Raw genomic sequence first — 16,754 nt, forward strand, 5'->3', positions numbered from 1 at the left:
AAACAAAGGATTTGCAATATGCTTTGGGGGCATAATTGCACCACAAGAGCTTGACTTTTAAAAGCAAACAATGAAAATATGCAACAAATGGCCAGAGAACTTTTTTTCCCTAAAATTGTGGGGTGAACCAGACCAGCAAAGCACCTGATAGGATAATCCCTCAACCTGTGCTCATCATGCCTCTCATTCTTTTTTTCTCTACTGTACACAACCACAAATGTATGTGGTTGCCAATGGGAAAGTGAAACGAGGTTACTAATAAAATCACAGAAATGCTTGAAGTCATGGAAGTTACACAGGCAAATGTTGAGGATTGACTGTACCATGATTTATTCAACCATTCCCCAATTGATGGGCACCCCTTTGTTTTCCAGTTCTTTGCCACTACAAAAAGAGCTGTTATATATGTTTTTGTAGAAAAGAATCTTTTCTTCTTTGATATCTTTGAGGAGTAAGCCTAATTATGTTACCACACAGTCAAAGGGTATGTACAATTTATCAATGACATTTTGAGGAGGTGGTGGACCATGCTCTTCATGTAGGAGATATTGAGGATTTTTATTTAACTAGTCAGAGTACTTCCCTGGATCATTATATATTAATAAGATGAGAGATGATTCTCAGCTCTATATGTTTACCCTTAGTCTCTCTCCTGAGGTACAATTATGAATCACAACTGGCAATCTTGACCTAAAAATATCTCATGGTTGAGAAATACCCAAAATAGAATTCATTATTTTACTCCCCAAACCTCAACTTCCTGATTTTCCTCTCAGCCTCTGGGCTACCTTTAACTTTTCACCTCTTACTCACCCCATAGATCCAACATGTTTTGAATTTCATCATTTTAGCCTTTAAAACATCACTCATACATGTCCCTGTCTTTCCATTCCTATAACCACTACTGTAATCAAGGCCTCTATTAGCCTTTTATACTATTGCAATAGCTTTTTAACTTCTATCCACCTGAAATGTTTTTTTTTTTCACTCTGAATCTATCATCCACAATGTTACAATGATAATTATTTTTTAAAGTGTCATTCTGATTATGTTGCACCACTGCTCAGTGAGCTCCAGTGGCTGCCTCTCAGGGACTTCAGAATTAAATATAGACTCCTCTGTTTTGACACTTAAAGCTTTTTACAACCTGACTCCTTCCTATCTTTCTAGTCCTCTTACTCTTTCCTTAGGCACTCTGTGATACAGTTCCAGTGACCTCCCAATTTAGCTCAAAAAGCTCTCCATTTCCCATCTCCATTTTGGATTAGCTGTCTCCATTTCTTGGAACATGCTGTCCCATAATCTTTGCCTCATAGTTTCCTAGCATCCTCTCAGATTCATTTTAAATCCCTTCTTCTGCAGAAAACTTTCTCTAGTCTCTCAGCTATTAGCAGCTTCCCTTTTCTAATTATCTTCCATTTGCTCTATATCTATCTTGTATCTAGCTACCTGTTTATATACTTTCCTCCATTAGAATGTAAGCTCCTAGAGGTGAGAGACTATTCTTTTTTGCCTTTATGTCCCAAACATTTGGCATAATTACCTGGTACATAGTAAACTCTTAATAAATTATAGACTGTATTTTTGGGGTGGCAAGAATGGCAACCACAATTTGAATTATAGAAAGACAAATCCCAGCTCAAAGAACTTCTTAAAAAAACAACAACAACAACAGCATTCTGCTCCCAATTGTTCAAAAGTGGTATGATTCGCCTTGGAAGGCAGTCAGTTCTCCATAATTGGAAGTCTTCAAGAGGTCATCTGTTTGTAGATGTTGTGGAAGGCCTCAGGAAGGAGTTAGACTAGATGAATCACTGAGGTCACTCCCAAGATTTTTTTTACAAAATCTTTATCAAGCAGGGCACTCTAAGAAAGAGAAAGAATACTTCCTGCTAAAGCTCAGGATGTATTTTTATATAACATTATGTCTCATTATCTAATAAAGTATGCATGTGAATCCCTTCAGAAAAGAATAATACCTGCTACAAATAATTCAGATGAGAAAATTTTCTTCTAATGACTTAGCTGCCCCATATTTTGTATCTATTGTTATTTGCCTTTTCTCAAATAATATACTCACTTTTTATCCTGGGGAGGTAGATGTCCCTTATTAGGATAATAGAAAGAAAGCTTTCCACTAGTACCTACCTATCAAAAGGAAGAGGCTTATTCAAGAGATTGCAAACAACTTCCTCGAGGTGGAAATTTGCTATCTGAGTGATAGCCTGTAGAACAAAACTGAAGCTTTGCTCCTTAAGTCTGAGGATGGGCATGTGATGGTAAATTGAGCTCAAGATATCCAACAACTGGAAGGAAAAAATGTAAACCTAAGTATCATTTTTATAGATATAATTTTTGCATGTAAAAAGCAAAAAAACTGTTGGGCCTCTGAAGATACCATCCATTTTATGTGTCCAATAATCTACAGGTGGTTAAAGATTAGCGATTATCCATACATATGATGTTTGGTATATTTCTTGATCGTGAGCCCTCCTTCTGAATTGACACTTTGCACTGCAGACAAAGACAACTGAAACAATAGTAACTGAGATCATAACCCACAAATACCCCATAATTCTTTGCAAAGTTCTTAAATGTAAGTTCCCTTTAATGGAACATTTTTGTCAAATCATCTATACTGATTGTGCTCTACAACTAGCTTTGGAGGACAACTGTTGTGCTATTCTCATCTTTGGCACTTTTTTGGTCATTCCCATTTCAAACCTCATTTGTCTTGTACTCTGACAGTGAAGGATTTGTCTGTTCTCAAGTACCTTACCTTTTATTTGGTATTTCTTTTTTTTTGTTCTAAACAAGGGAAAAATATTTGGGCATCAACACTCAAGATAAATTTATAGATTATATCCCATTGCTGAATAATAATCTCTGCTTTATACATATATACACATACATACACACACATATATGTGTATATATAAATACATATATGTAATTGAGAATTGGGGATAGATTTTACTGTGAAGAAAAAGTTCTGTGTCTGATTATATGAACCTCTGAGAGATATGGAAATGGCACAAGTCTTAAAGAGATGATGTTGCATTCTCCTTGCCCTGGAGGATAGGATCTCATGAGAATGAGTTGTGCAGAGACACGGGGATGAGAAGAGATTTTGGACTGATGATTTGAATGAATGACTGAGAGAGATGGAGGAGGTGTCTGGCAGTCAGCTGCTACTGCTGTCATGAATCACTAGAAGGGGGTGATGGCTTCCAAATTTGCCCTCTCTTAGAATTTTTTGTCTTGTTCCAAACAAAGTTTCCAGATGAAAACAGACCTCTCTGTAGTTTCTATTAGGTCACCAAGTAGCTGCCCAAGTGTCCTTAAATAGGGAATCCCTGATCACTCTCACTCTTCTTCCTCTGCCCATTATTGGATGACCTTTCATTTGATGTTAGGGCACAAAAACTTGTATCTTCCAAGGTCTAGCTCAGTGTAAGGACTATAGTAACCTCTCCAATCTTTTCTGTATCTATTTATTTTTTTCTCTTCTTGATTTCCCCCTTGAAGCCTCAAGAAAATTAAAAACTTTCTGAAAGGGAAGCCAAGTCTCCCTGTCAGAATATGATCGACAGTAATGACTCAAAGCCCCTTTCCAACTTCCCATCTTTATTTCATTGGGAGTTTGATTAACTAGTTTCCATTTCCTTAGGGGTTCTTTCCTTTTTAACATTAGTATAAATTGACACCAGTTCTCTGTTGTAGACTCTTTGCTCCCTTCTCCCAATATCTGCAAAACCAGGTAAGAAATTCATAAAAATCCACCAGATTATTGTTTTAGGAGAGGGTGTCCAATTCTTTCAGGGAACCTAATTCCACCTAGGGCTCCATGGGATGAATCTATTTTTATCTTTCTCCTTAACTGCCCTTCATTTTGTATCTTTCCTCAATAAAATTAGCCAACCCATACTGTTGTGTGAGTTCTGTATTTCCTTGTATTGGATATTGGTATTCTGATCTTCAAGTCTGTATCAAGACACTTCCTGAAAGTAGTCTAGCAGAAGAAAGGCATAGCTCCACATCTCATAATATATACAAAATAAACTAAAAATGGTTTAGATTAGACATAATTTAGACATAAATGTTTAAATCATAAACAAATTAGTGGAGTTTGGAAGAAATTTCCTATGTGACCTATAGACAGGGGAATAATTCATAACTAGAGATGGAGAGATTCAGAAGAAATAAAATGGATAATTTTGATTACATTAAAAACAAAACCAATGCATCTGAAATCAGAAGAAAAGCAGGAGACTGGGAAAAAATCTTTGCAGCAAGTTTCTCTTTAAAAGTTTCTCTCATCTAGGGAATAGAATCAAATTTATCAGAGTAAGAGTCATTTGCTGATTGATAAATGTTGAATCATTTTATACCAAGGGTATAAATAGGAAGTTTTTAGGGGAAGAAATCACAGCTATACATAGTTATATGAAAAAGTGGTCCAAATCACTTACAATTGGAGAAATGCAAATAAAATAAACTGAGAAATACAAATTAAAATAACTCTGAGTAAAATAAGTCTGAGTTTGACACTCATCAGATTAGCAAAGAAGGAAAAAAGGAAAATGACAAGAGCAGGAGGAGAGATGTGAAAATAGATATGCTGTTGCACTGATGTTGGTGCTTGAACTAGTCTAAATATTTTGGATAGCAACTTGGAACTATGACGCAACAGGTATGAAATTGTTCATACCTTTTAACCTAGGTTCATACCCTAAAGAGAACAAAGAAAGAGGAAAAGAACTATTTATAGAAACTCATTTTGTGGTTGGCAAATAATTGGAAAATGAGGGGATGCTTATCAATTGGCATAATGGCTGAACAAGTTGAGTTGTAAGAAATGATGGTGGGGGCAGCTAGGAGGCTTAGTGGATAGAGAGCTAGGCCTGGAGACAGGGTTCAAATCTCAATTCAGATACTTCCTAGTTCTGTTACCCTGGGCAAGCCAATTAACCCCAATGGCCTAGCCCTTCCTGCTCTTCCACATTGGAACTGATAGTATTGATTCTAAGACAAAAAGTAACAGTTTTTTTATAAAATGATGAAAGTAATGGTTTCAGAAAAACCTGGGAAGATTTATATGAACTGATGCAAAATAAAGGAAGTAGAATCAGGAGAACAATTTATATAGTAACAGAAATATTGCACCCAGGCAAAGATAACAAGATCATAAATTTATTACTAGAAGAGGCCTTGGAGTTAAGTTCAGTCCTCCCATTCACAGATGGGAAAATTGAGGCACAGAGAGGTAAAGTGACTTTCTTAGGGTTATATAGTTACTATGTATCAGATGTAGGCTTTGCATTCAGGTCTTCCTGATTTCCCCATCCATTGCTGCTCTTCTTCCTTCTTCCTCCTCCTCTTCTTCTCTCTGTTTCTCTCTCCTCCTGTCTTCTCTTTCCCCCCTTTCCCTCCTCCCACTCCTCTTCTTCCTTATTGCCATCCTCTCTTGCCCTTCTCTCTTAGCTATAAGGCTTACCTCTTTTTTCAAGGTATCTCCCTGTTCCTTTAGGATAGTGATTACCCATATACTGGATGCCTTTGAACATTCAGGGTTGAGGTTCTCCATACTTTCTAGTGATTCTTCTAGGAATGCTTGAATTTCTTCATTGGGGATGAATTTTCCAACAATCTAAAATTTGAGACAGATATTAATTGGTATTATTGGTCCCTAGAAGTCTCATTAAATTTGACATTGCTTTTTTTAGTACCACAACATTTATTTGATGTTTCTAAGCTTCTTAAATACATATAGCCCATTGCACCTTAAAAAGTATTTCAATACATTAGACCCTTTGGCAGGGAATTATTATACTCATTTTAAAGATGAGAAAATTGAGGTTCAGGTTTAGGAGCATATATCTTTCAATTATAAGTGATTTTTCTTTCAGAGAGTTAGGGCTGGAAGGAAACTTAGAAGTCACTTAGTCCACCCTTTATTTTAGAGGTAGGGACAATGAAGTCCTGAGATGCTAAATAAATATGTCTAAGGTAACACAGTAGCATATGGCAGAGATGGTTGAGGTCTTCAACCTCCAAGTCCAGCATTTCTTCTATCTACTATATCATGGTCTCATATAAACTCAAATTTATTGATGAACAACAAGGCTGAGAAAGGTGGTTTCAACATTTCTATTTATTGTACATTCCTTAAAGGGAGAGAGAGATTCCATACTGGCAGGATAGGATTCTTAACAATAGGTATAATCTGGAGCAATTGGTGTTTAAAGAGAAAACTACCTTTAGGAAAATGTTATGCTTTCATGGATGACATCCTTCATCAGAAAGGGAATCAGAAATCCTGGAGGCAACTGATAGAGAGTGGGAAGGCATGGGAAGAGAGAAGAGATTTCATGGCAAACGGGAAGAAATGATCATGGGGAAGGCCATTGTGAGTCTTGAAATTTCTCAGACTTGTGAATGTTAAAACAATTCCCCATTGGGGAATTCTCCATTGGAACAATTCCCTGCTGGGACCTTTCCCCATTTGGAAAGTGAGAACTCTACTTAGATCAGAAATGGGAAGACCTCTACTCCACCTGCACTTAAGACTGCTTTAGGGGAGAAAACTCCTTGCTGAAACAATGTAAAATACTTACACCCATACTTAAGCCATGCCTATTTTTAGAATTATTACAAAGGGGTGCTAAGTACCTATAAAAGTCAGGCAACTTGTGAACTTAAAAGGAGCAAAGAGGAAAAAACTTACACAGAGATTCTAATCTACTCAGGTGTGGATTACTAAAAGGATTAATCGACTCAGGTGTGAATTCAGATGGGCAGTCCTTTGTAAAACATCTACAGTGATTGGTAGATGGAAGAACTTAGGAGAGGTAACATAGGAGAAAACCCGCTATATAAGAAAAAGGAGAGACTGTTGAAAAAGCTGTTGAGATATACAGGCTCTTGAGAGACAATCTCTAAGGAGGTCTTTCAAGGGAGGCTGACTGGCTGGAACTCCCTCTGGGGAGACTCTGCCCCCCTGAATCCTCGCTTGAACAGTCAGCTGGGAAAGGCTGCTTTGAAGGGTCTCTCTCGAGACTCTCTCGGGGACATTCAGATGGAGGATTGAGCTGGTGAAAGCAGCTGAGATGATGCTGGCCTGGTGTCACTAGAATCCTTGCTTGGACAGATCTTGTGGTGAGTGATTAAGGACTGACTGATCTTTTCTCTTAGGGCTTAGGCCTGGGTTGGCCAGTACTGGCCAGGGTCGGCTTATCCCTTTCTCATTAATTCCTTTTCTGTCTCTTTCTCTCTTTCTTTAATTCCTCATTTGTATGAATTAAAATCTCTATAAAACCCAGTTAACTTAGGTATATTTCATAATTGGGAATATTTCCCTGGCAGCCACCTTATATATTTGATTTGAAACAAGACACTGTAGTGAAAACATATTTTCTGCGGTCACAATTTACTCATCCATTCTTATAATCACTACAATTTATATCTTCCACTCTTATATCTATCGCAATTTAAGTCTTCCACTATTTTAATCTACTACATTTTATGGCCTTCAACCATTTTAATTATCATAGTTTATGGTTCCTACTCTTTTAAATGCTACACCATGAGTAGTAATGAACAGTAAAATCAGGGATACAAGAACATTTCTAACATAAGGAAATGCTTCTATCCTCTCTGTCTTCTCAAGAAGGAAAAATGGGACAAAATCTACAACATGCAAACCATTTAGAAGAGGGAACTTCAAATAAGTTCCTTGAAAAATTTAATTCTAAGCAGAATTCAGAAGCTTAAGGAATAAGTAAAATGATCATGATTAAAGAGTAAAAATATAAATTAGTCAGAAAAGGAAGAGAAATAATTAAGGGAATGAAGACAAGATGTTTTCAGAACTACCCCCCTCCCCCGAAAATTGAAAGAAAATTCAGCAGCTGAAGGAGAGGGAGTGGATTTTACTTGACAATTTAACTGTGAGGCATAAAGGTAAAGAGCTAGATAACTAGATAAGAGGAAAAATGAATAGAATTAAGATAAAAATACTGCAAAATAGGAAAAAAGAAGACAAACTAGGTGTATGGGGACATGAAGAGGAGAGAAAAAAGAGGAAGCGGAAATAGGGTTGGACTAAAATATTAAGCGAAAATAAATAGTCAAAGTATTGGATTTATGAAGGAAGGGAAAAAGAACAAAAATAAATTTGGATGTGGAAAAAATATAGAAATAAATGGAGGAAAATACAAACCTAACTTCCATAACTTAAATATGGAAGGATTGAACAATCCAATAAAATGAAAAAAAGGACTGGATGATATATATTCTATATGGACCCTAAGAATATGTTGATGGGGTTCTTTAGCATGAGATCTTGCCTTTGGTGGAAGAAAGTTGGATTCTCTGAGCCTTTCATGTGTTATTTCCAACTGGGCAATGCTAGGGATGAGACAAAAACTTCTTTAGGGGAGCTAAGGTTGCCTATTAGAATACAAGGTTTGATTACTCAAGGTTGACAAATTTAACTTTGCCCTGTCTAGTCTTAAAAATTATAGTGTTAGGGATAGTTTTCACTACAGTTTTGCATTAGCATGTATATGGTTTGAAATACATCTTGAGGGAGATCTAAGTTGAAAGTTGCCCTGAGAAATTCAGCCAGGAAAAATGTCAAGGCCCCACAGACAGATAAGCTTAGGGCTTGTGCTGGGGCCTGTCCAAGGTACCTGATAAACTTCAGCACTGAGACCCCAGGTGCAAAAAGCAACTTTCCAACAAAGGTTATTCATGAAAAAGTATTTAAACCCCAGCCTGTCAGAAGCAACTTGGAACTCTGATGGTGGAGGTTCCCACTGATGCACATATCAGTTTTTTTTTTTTTTAAATAAAGGGCCTTTCCCTGCCTGTTTGCATTGTCTGTGGTCTTCCATGGTGGTGGGTGAAATCCCGGACCTTAACAATCTCTCTTCTCATTTGATACTACAGAACTATGGGAGTGAGGTACCATTCTTTTCCTTTCCTTTTTACAAATGAGAAACCTGAGACTGAGCGAAGTTAAGTGACTGAGGCAGAGTCATACAACTAATTAAGTGTCTGAAACAAGATTTGAACCAAGTCTAGCATTTTCCCCCTCTATACTACAGAGTTTTCTCCTTTCAGTGTTTGCAATAGTTATTAATCAGCCGATCAGTCAAAGCAGTTACAATGTTAGATTGTGGGAGCAAAGAACATTGAAAGAATGCTTGTTATCCAGGCTAATTATGTGAGCATATGGTAGAGTATTTCTTGGCTAGGTTTTTAGATGAGGAGACTTTGTTTCAAAGCATTTTTTTATCTAACTCTGGGTCAGCAGTGAGGGCAGAGAGATATTATCAACATAACTCCAAAAAGAGGCTTTTCAAAGAATCATAGGTTTGGAGCTGGAAAAGACACGGTCTGATCCTTGAATTGTACAAATAGAAGAAATAGGAAATTAAGAGGGAATGATATCTACAATTGGCTTTTTGAAAGATAAAAATATTCTTTTTAGGCCTGATTGCTTCCAGACATGAAGCTGTTAACTTATTATTAAATATCCAGATGATTTCTTTATAGACTTAACCAGGAATAGTATTCCCAGTTTTAAGACTTATTCCTCAACTGATAAATGGTCAAAGGTTATGAACAGGCAGTTTTCAGATGAAGAAACCAAATCTATTAATAGTCATGTGAAAAAATACTCCAAACTACTGATAATTTGAAAAATGAAAATTAAAACAACTCTGAGGCACCACTTCCTTTCCATCAGATTGATTTAGATGTCAAAAAAGGAAAATGACAGATTCTAGGGGGGATGTGGGAAATAGGTTCATGATACACTGTAGATAGAGCTATGAATTAGTCTAAAGATTCTGGAAAGAAATTTGGAACTATGCCCTTGGAGCATTAAATTGTACATAACCTTTAATCTAGTGATATTGCTAATATGTCTATAATCTAAAGATATAAAAGAAGAAAAGGGCCTCTGTATACAAAATTATTTATAGTAACTTTTTGTTGATGGTAAAGAATTGGAAATTGAGAGGATGCCAACAATTAGAGAAAGGCTGAACAAGCTAGCAATAAATGTGATGGGATGCTTTGTGATATAAGAAATGATGAAAGTGATGGTTTCAGGAAAACTGGGAAGACATATACATTCATGCAAAGTAAAGTGATCAGAGTCAGGAGAATAGTTTGTATAGTAATAGTGATATTGTAAAGAGAACCAACTCTGACAACCTTAGCAATTCTGGTCAACAATGACCCTTTGCAATTCAAGTGACTTATTATGAAAGAAGCTATCCACATTGAGAAAGAGAGCTGATAATTTTAGAGTATAGTTTGAAGCAGGTTTTTCTTTCTTTTCCTTTTTTTTTTGGAACCTGGCTAGTGTGGAATATTGTTTTATAGGACTATATGTATTGATAATGGATTTTGTTTTTCTTGACTTTTCAATGAGTGGGGGATTTGTAGGGTAAGGGAGAGACTTGGAATTGAAAACAAAAGTGAATTTTTTAAAAAAAGAAAAATATTCTATTTCATTCAACAGTTAAGCATTATACATCCTATACTCTACCATTTTTTATGTTTATCATGATATTTGCACATTGGTCTGGACATGAGCATTGGTTTCATATAGCACATAACCTTGGGTGCCAGTTGATCTTTGTTTACCTTCCTTCTGGGCTTGTAGCTATTCTCTATACATGATATGTAATCTTCTCCCTTCCTGTTACTATATATATATGGTCCCCACTGTGCCTCACTGAATCTATAGTTTCCTCCAGTTCACAGATCATATTCTATATGAAGCCTTTCCTTGTCCCTCTAGAAATTGGGATTTTCTCCTTCTTAAAATTATTTTATCTCTATTACTTTGTCTTTATTTGGTTTTGTGTTAGCTATATCATCTATACTGGTCCCATGAGTAGAATGCAGGCTTCTGGAGGGCAGACTGTTTTGCTTTTGTCTTTATAAGCACAGAACTTAGAACTGTGTCTTGCATTCAATTAGCTCGTAATAAATATTTGTAGAATGAATGAATTTTGCGTCCACGTGGAGATGGTATCCACTGGATTATCTAGAGTTGTGGTGTGATTACTAATAAAGCTGGGCTCTAGATCACTCAGAGGCACAGGATTTAAAAGCAACTGTGGATAAAAGAAGTCTCTCATGAGCTCTGGAAGCATTACTTTGTTCTCTAGCTCTATTCTTCCCTTAAGTTACCTTAGCCATATTAGACGCAATCCAGAGCTGGACTTGGGTATCAGTAGAGTGTAGTCCTTCTTGCAGACGCCTCAGTTTCTCTATTTCCTGGGGCATATCTAAAATCACCAAAGGAAAAACTGGATCAGAATTCAGAGTCTGTTAAGTTAGAGCTAGGGTTCTAAACCATTTGTGTGTGTGTGATAGACCCCCTTGGCAGTTAGTAAAGCATATAGATAAGACTCTTTTCCAGAATCATGTTTTTAAATGCATAAGATAAAATGCCTTGAATTACAAAGGAAGCCAATTACATTGTAATATAATCAAGAGAATATCTTTTTAAAAATCCTCCCCCCAAGTTCATGGACCACACATTAACAACTCCTGGGGCTAGAAGAACAGCTCATAATATGTTTTCCCAGCATATCAGCTGTAGCAAGACTTTGGTTATCTCAGTTTATGGCTGCTTTCTGTGCATTTACTATCTATTAGACACAGAAGCACACATGAGGACTGTTTCAAAAGCATTAGATAATCAGGCAAAGGTCCTTTCTGAGACCTGGTTTCAGAGAAAATTTTAAAAAATTGGGATTCATGAAGCAAGTTAGTGTCTTCCCAGTTTATCTGAAATGAGTTGACTAAAATATTCTACTCTAGTCAAGACCAACTGAGATGTCCACTTTCCTTCTGACATCCCTCTGATGTCCATCTCTGCCATGCCGTTCACTCAGTTTGTTTCTCTTCTCTTTCATGCAAAAGTATTTCTTCAATAAATTATTTACTTCCCAAGCGAATTGTGAAACATATAAATGTATACACATATAAATTAAAATATGCAATTTAAATCTCGCACCTTTCCCTCCTCTCTCCATAGGTATGAGATTTCAATTAAATGGAAAAACTAGCATACTGGTGTTTTCCTCCAATTTCTCTCCTCTTTGTTTAAATAAGTGGTGTGATATGCACGTTCTAATGGCTATTGAGAAGGTGTAAGCAGAAGACCTTCCTCTTTAGTATGGTCAGACTCAGTAGAAAGCTTTGCTTGGCTCTTGGATTCTGCATCTGGCCTCCGACCAGCATCATACTTTTGAGTTTTTAGGTAAGAGTTTCTTTGACTATGCTTAGTGATATTCATATAAGGTCATGCTATTTAAGTAAAAAAAATCCATATAGACTTCTTTATATTCACCTTTGAAATACATTTAACCTTTGAAAAATAGTATAGCTTTCAATTAAAGAAAACCACAAGGCAGAGGAAATAAGACCAACTGAACTGTTTTCATCTGAAACTCTCAAAATACTTAATAATCATTCATAGAAATTTACAATTTTTGTTTAGAAAGAGAAAGAGGAAAATGGGAGGAGAGGAGCATCATTAACAGCAGAAGAAAGGAGAAAGTCTTTTTATCAAGTGGTTCCCTTATATCGGCCTCTCACCTTGGAGAAAAAATAGACCAATAACAGCATCGGCAGCCCACAGGCGGATGGTAGGTAGGGTATCACAACAGTGAGGTGCAAAAAGTCCAAGAAGAGGACCAATTTTAAATCTGTCTGGTGACTATAGAGAAAGAACAAAGATAACTTCAATACTTCTCACATAGGAGAAATGACATTCCATTGTATTCTGCACATCACATTGAATTTCACTCATTTCTTTCCCATAGACCCAAAGAAATAAAATGAGATTTGAATTTTCCCGTTAAAAGAGGTTAGTGATTCCCTATCATAGCAGAAACTACCTAAGATCCATTCTAGTTGCATTTGTCAGACTTAGGCTTTTGAGTTTAGAGAAATCTTTTGTGATTCAGTAAAATTTTATTTAGTTGAGGGATAGAGATTTTAAAAAATGAACAGACTAAAAAGGTAGTTTATATTTTCCTAAAGAAATCAATTCTTTTCAGATTCATTCATCTAAAAGACACTAGGATACTCACATGATAACAGTTTATCAAGACCTTTGAACAGATCTGTAATGCTCTTTCTCTTTCCCATTCTTTTGATGAAACAAGCCAGATTCGAAGAAGCTAATTGGTAATTAAGAAAAAGCGATACATTCTTTAGATTTTCTTTTTTTTTTTTTTCATCACAGTGCTGTTTCTCTGTCTTTCTGTCCATCTGTGTTTGTCTTCCTCCATCTTTCTCCTGCCCCTATCTATGACCATGGGGGGAAAGCTTAACATTGTTAAAGATTTAGTATCCTTTCTTCCCTTTTTTTTTTTGAGGAAGCAATCATCTATCTCTATCACTGGAGGGAGAGGGTTGAGGTTGATAATAATTGTTCTTTGTATGAACTATCTCCTCTTCTAGGTGGTGGGAATTGAGGACAAATACTGTGTTGTGTACTACCTCTTCATTATCATTATAGGCAGCATGCAAAATTGTGCTGGGCATAGAATATTGGCTTAATAAGTGCTTGTTGGGCAACTAAATGAGGGACAGGAGCAGTGACATGAATGGGAGGGAAATGTTATTCTTTCTTTTCTTACAAACTAGAGAAATCTGTGAAATAGGTTGCGAGGAACAGAAAGAGGTAAGAGAGAGTTGGACAGAGGGAGCCATAAGGGGAATGGAGAGTGGGTGGAGAGTTAGAAGGCAAATGAAAGAAAGTAGCCACCAACGCCAGTGGTTCCAACTCACATTAAACATTTCTTGACATTCTTCTGGGTCTAAGGTGCTCCACACTAGAGTTCTCATAAGTTTTCCAAGAGCATCCAAGGACCTTCCATAGAGAAACTGAAACCAGAAATAAGTCTTTTAGGCTCAGCTTCAGTCAAGGTCACTGTCCTATCATGATTTTTCAGAAAATGCTAAAGAAGACTATAATAATAAGATTGCTGAATTTGTAGCTAGAAGGCTTAGGTTCAAATCCCAGTTCTTCAATTTATTACTTATATAAATTTGGACAAGTTACCCAATCTCTCTGGGTTCTTTTTCCTCTTTTGTAAAAAAATGGGGCTGAGTTAGAAATTGCAGATTCTTAAACTGAGGTCCATGAAGTTTTTAGAGACAATTTTGATAACTATTTTAATATTACTTTTCTTTTTAATAACACATATTTTATTTTATGAATTGTAAAATATTATTCTGAAAAGTGGTTCAAAATTTCTTACAGATTAACAAAAAAGTTCATGACACAAAAAAGGTGAAGAACTCCTTGAATTAGATTTCTACAGACTCTTCCAGGATCAATCCTATGATGATATCCTGGTTTGGGAACCTAGACCTCCTTCCCTCATACTTGGATGTGTGCCTTGTCCTCATCAGACTGTCCATCTTCTATCATTTCAGTTAAAGGAGGAAGGAGAACAAGACTGCGAAGACTTTCTTCCAAGAGATTTAGGTTGTCATTAAGAGGTAATTGAGGTTTCAGTTTGCTAAAATGAGAAAGATTTGGGAGAATACGTGTTAGATTAGGAACTATGAAAAGCAAGAAGATGAGGCAAATGGTTCCCACAACTTGCTTCTCTTATCCTAAGAAGAGAGGACGCATTTTTTTTTTTTTGTGGTAGGGATAGGGAGAGAAGCTAAAAGGACAAGAGTAAATATACAAAACTGGATGACATTTGTGTGAGAGATCTCAGAGGACACTGAAGATAAGCTTCTACTGAATTCCTTTGTATTCCTCAATAGATTTCTGTTACAGTTGGTATTTCTTTGCTAATTTTCTCTGGTCTTTGAACATTTTTTTCTTATATATATATAATATCTATCTATCTATCTATCTATCTATCTATCTATATCATACAATCTTAGCAACAAGGATCCCTACTCATTTTGTATCACTAATTGTGCTTAGGCCAATATTATGTATACCCTAGGTAATTAATGAATGCATATAACCAATGAGTGATAAAACTTTAAACTAGTTTTCTTTTTAGGTAAACAAGGCATTGGAGCTAATCCATGGGAATGAGGATAGGGCAAATATTTTTTAATCTAGATGAGCAGACTTTGGGCAGATAGATGGCACAGTGGATAGAGTTTTGGGCTTGACGTCAGGACAGTTTTTCTTCCGGAGTTCAAATCTGGCCTCAAATGCTAGCTGTGTGACCTCAAGCAAGGTGCTTAACTCTGCTTGCCTTAGTTTCCTCAGCTGTAAAATGATCTAGTGAAGGAAATGGAAAAACCACTCCATTGTCTTTGCCAAGACAAGCTCAAACAGAATCATAAAGAGTCAAATGTGACTGAACAATAACAAAAGAAGAATTCCAGAAAATTCCTTAAAGAAGATGCATTTGTATTCTATACTTTATTAAAGCTGACTCTTTTGATTGTCTACTTGCTTCTTGATAGTTTGCCAGTACATCTAGTTTGTTACTTTTTTGGAAAGAGACAGAGTTTTTAATCCAAATCACATTTATAGGATTTTTATTTTGGCCAGGGCTAACAGGTAAACCTGCTGATTTGGGTTATAGAGGAGAGATAAGAGCAGTAATAGGATGTTCTATACCTTAGCCATCGAATAGCAATTAATGCTTTCCATCGGACAGGGCTAGCTAAGGAATCCATAGGTTCTTCTCTGATCAAATCCTGCAACACAAAGAGGAAAAATGGGCTTTAAAGATTTTTTTTTTGCAGGGGGCTTATTCCTATTGAAATTAAGCTTATTTCTATTCCAACATTCTTGATCTTCCAGGTACTGATGCTTTCCTGTAGCTTCAAGGAGGAAATGTTAGTGGGAAATGAAATATTTGCTATCTATCCAAATGAGATAAAGTTTACAAGGCTCTTAGTACAGTACCTGGTGGTACATTGTAAGTACTTAATAAGTGATGCTTATTTCCTTCCCTCTTTCCTTCCCTAGGACTGGCCAGTTTGTTTCCTAATTATTCATTTTTAAAAATCCTTACCTTCAGTCTTAGATTCAATACTGTGTATTAGTTTCAAGGCAGAAGAGCAGTAAGGGCTAGGCAAAGGGGGTTAAGTGACTTGCCCAAGGTCACACAGCTGGGAAGTGTCTGAGCCCAGATCTGAACCTAGGACCTCCCGTCTCTAGGCCTGGCTCTCAATCCACTGAGTCAACCCAGCTGCCCCACCCCCACCATTTGTTAAATTTGGAAGAAAAATTCTATTGTTGAAATGATAATAAGGGGACATGATGAAGAAATTCAGTCTCTCCCCTCTGCTAAAGGTCTGATTGTCACCTCCAGACTTCCAGGTGCAGCCCACAATCTGACTATTACTCACTCCCCATCCCAGATAGTCAGGTGTGTTATCACTCATGCTAAACCAGGCAAAAAAGTGATGTTATGTACCTAATGCCATATAATGCCTATACCACTAATGCTTGGGGCCAGTGTAAGGAGGAGAGATCCCTCTGGGTCTATGTGTAGCAAAGACCCTTTTTCCTACTCAGGAGTGGCAATTTTTCTGGCACAGTATTGTTAAAACAATAATAAGGGGACAGCTCAGTGGCTCAATGGTTAGAGAGCTTGTCTTGGAGTAGGGAAGACCTGGGGCCAATTCTGTCCTCAGCCACTTCCTAGCTGTGTGACCCTGGGCAAGTCACTTAACCCCCATTGCCTAGCCCTTACTACTCTTCTGCCTTGGAACCAATACAC

The 16,754-nt window shown here is 36.8% G+C and overlaps 1 protein-coding gene and 1 long non-coding RNA gene across 4 annotated transcripts in view; one reads left to right on the forward strand and one right to left on the reverse strand.

Moving 5' to 3' along the window:
• Positions 1-16,754, forward strand: part of LOC130458504 (uncharacterized) — a 60,193-nt gene that overhangs the window by 27,581 nt on the left and 15,858 nt on the right. The window lies entirely within an intron of this gene.
• Positions 1-16,754, reverse strand: part of MROH2B (maestro heat like repeat family member 2B) — a 96,798-nt gene that overhangs the window by 19,803 nt on the left and 60,241 nt on the right. For both annotated transcript variants that reach the window (XM_056824572.1, XM_056824573.1), the window contains exons 24-31: positions 15,644-15,723; positions 14,432-14,567; positions 13,831-13,926; positions 13,128-13,217; positions 12,631-12,751; positions 11,215-11,312; positions 5,498-5,650; positions 2,149-2,306 (exon numbers count right to left, since the gene is read on the reverse strand). In XM_056824572.1, coding sequence (XP_056680550.1) covers positions 2,149-2,306; positions 5,498-5,650; positions 11,215-11,312; positions 12,631-12,751; positions 13,128-13,217; positions 13,831-13,926; positions 14,432-14,567; positions 15,644-15,723 — 932 coding nt within the window. The remainder of the gene's footprint in view (positions 1-2,148; positions 2,307-5,497; positions 5,651-11,214; positions 11,313-12,630; positions 12,752-13,127; positions 13,218-13,830; positions 13,927-14,431; positions 14,568-15,643; positions 15,724-16,754) is intronic.

The sequence above is a fragment of the Monodelphis domestica genome, chromosome 3 (assembly GCF_027887165.1).
Source record: "Monodelphis domestica isolate mMonDom1 chromosome 3, mMonDom1.pri, whole genome shotgun sequence".
NCBI lineage: Eukaryota > Metazoa > Chordata > Mammalia > Didelphimorphia > Didelphidae > Monodelphis > Monodelphis domestica.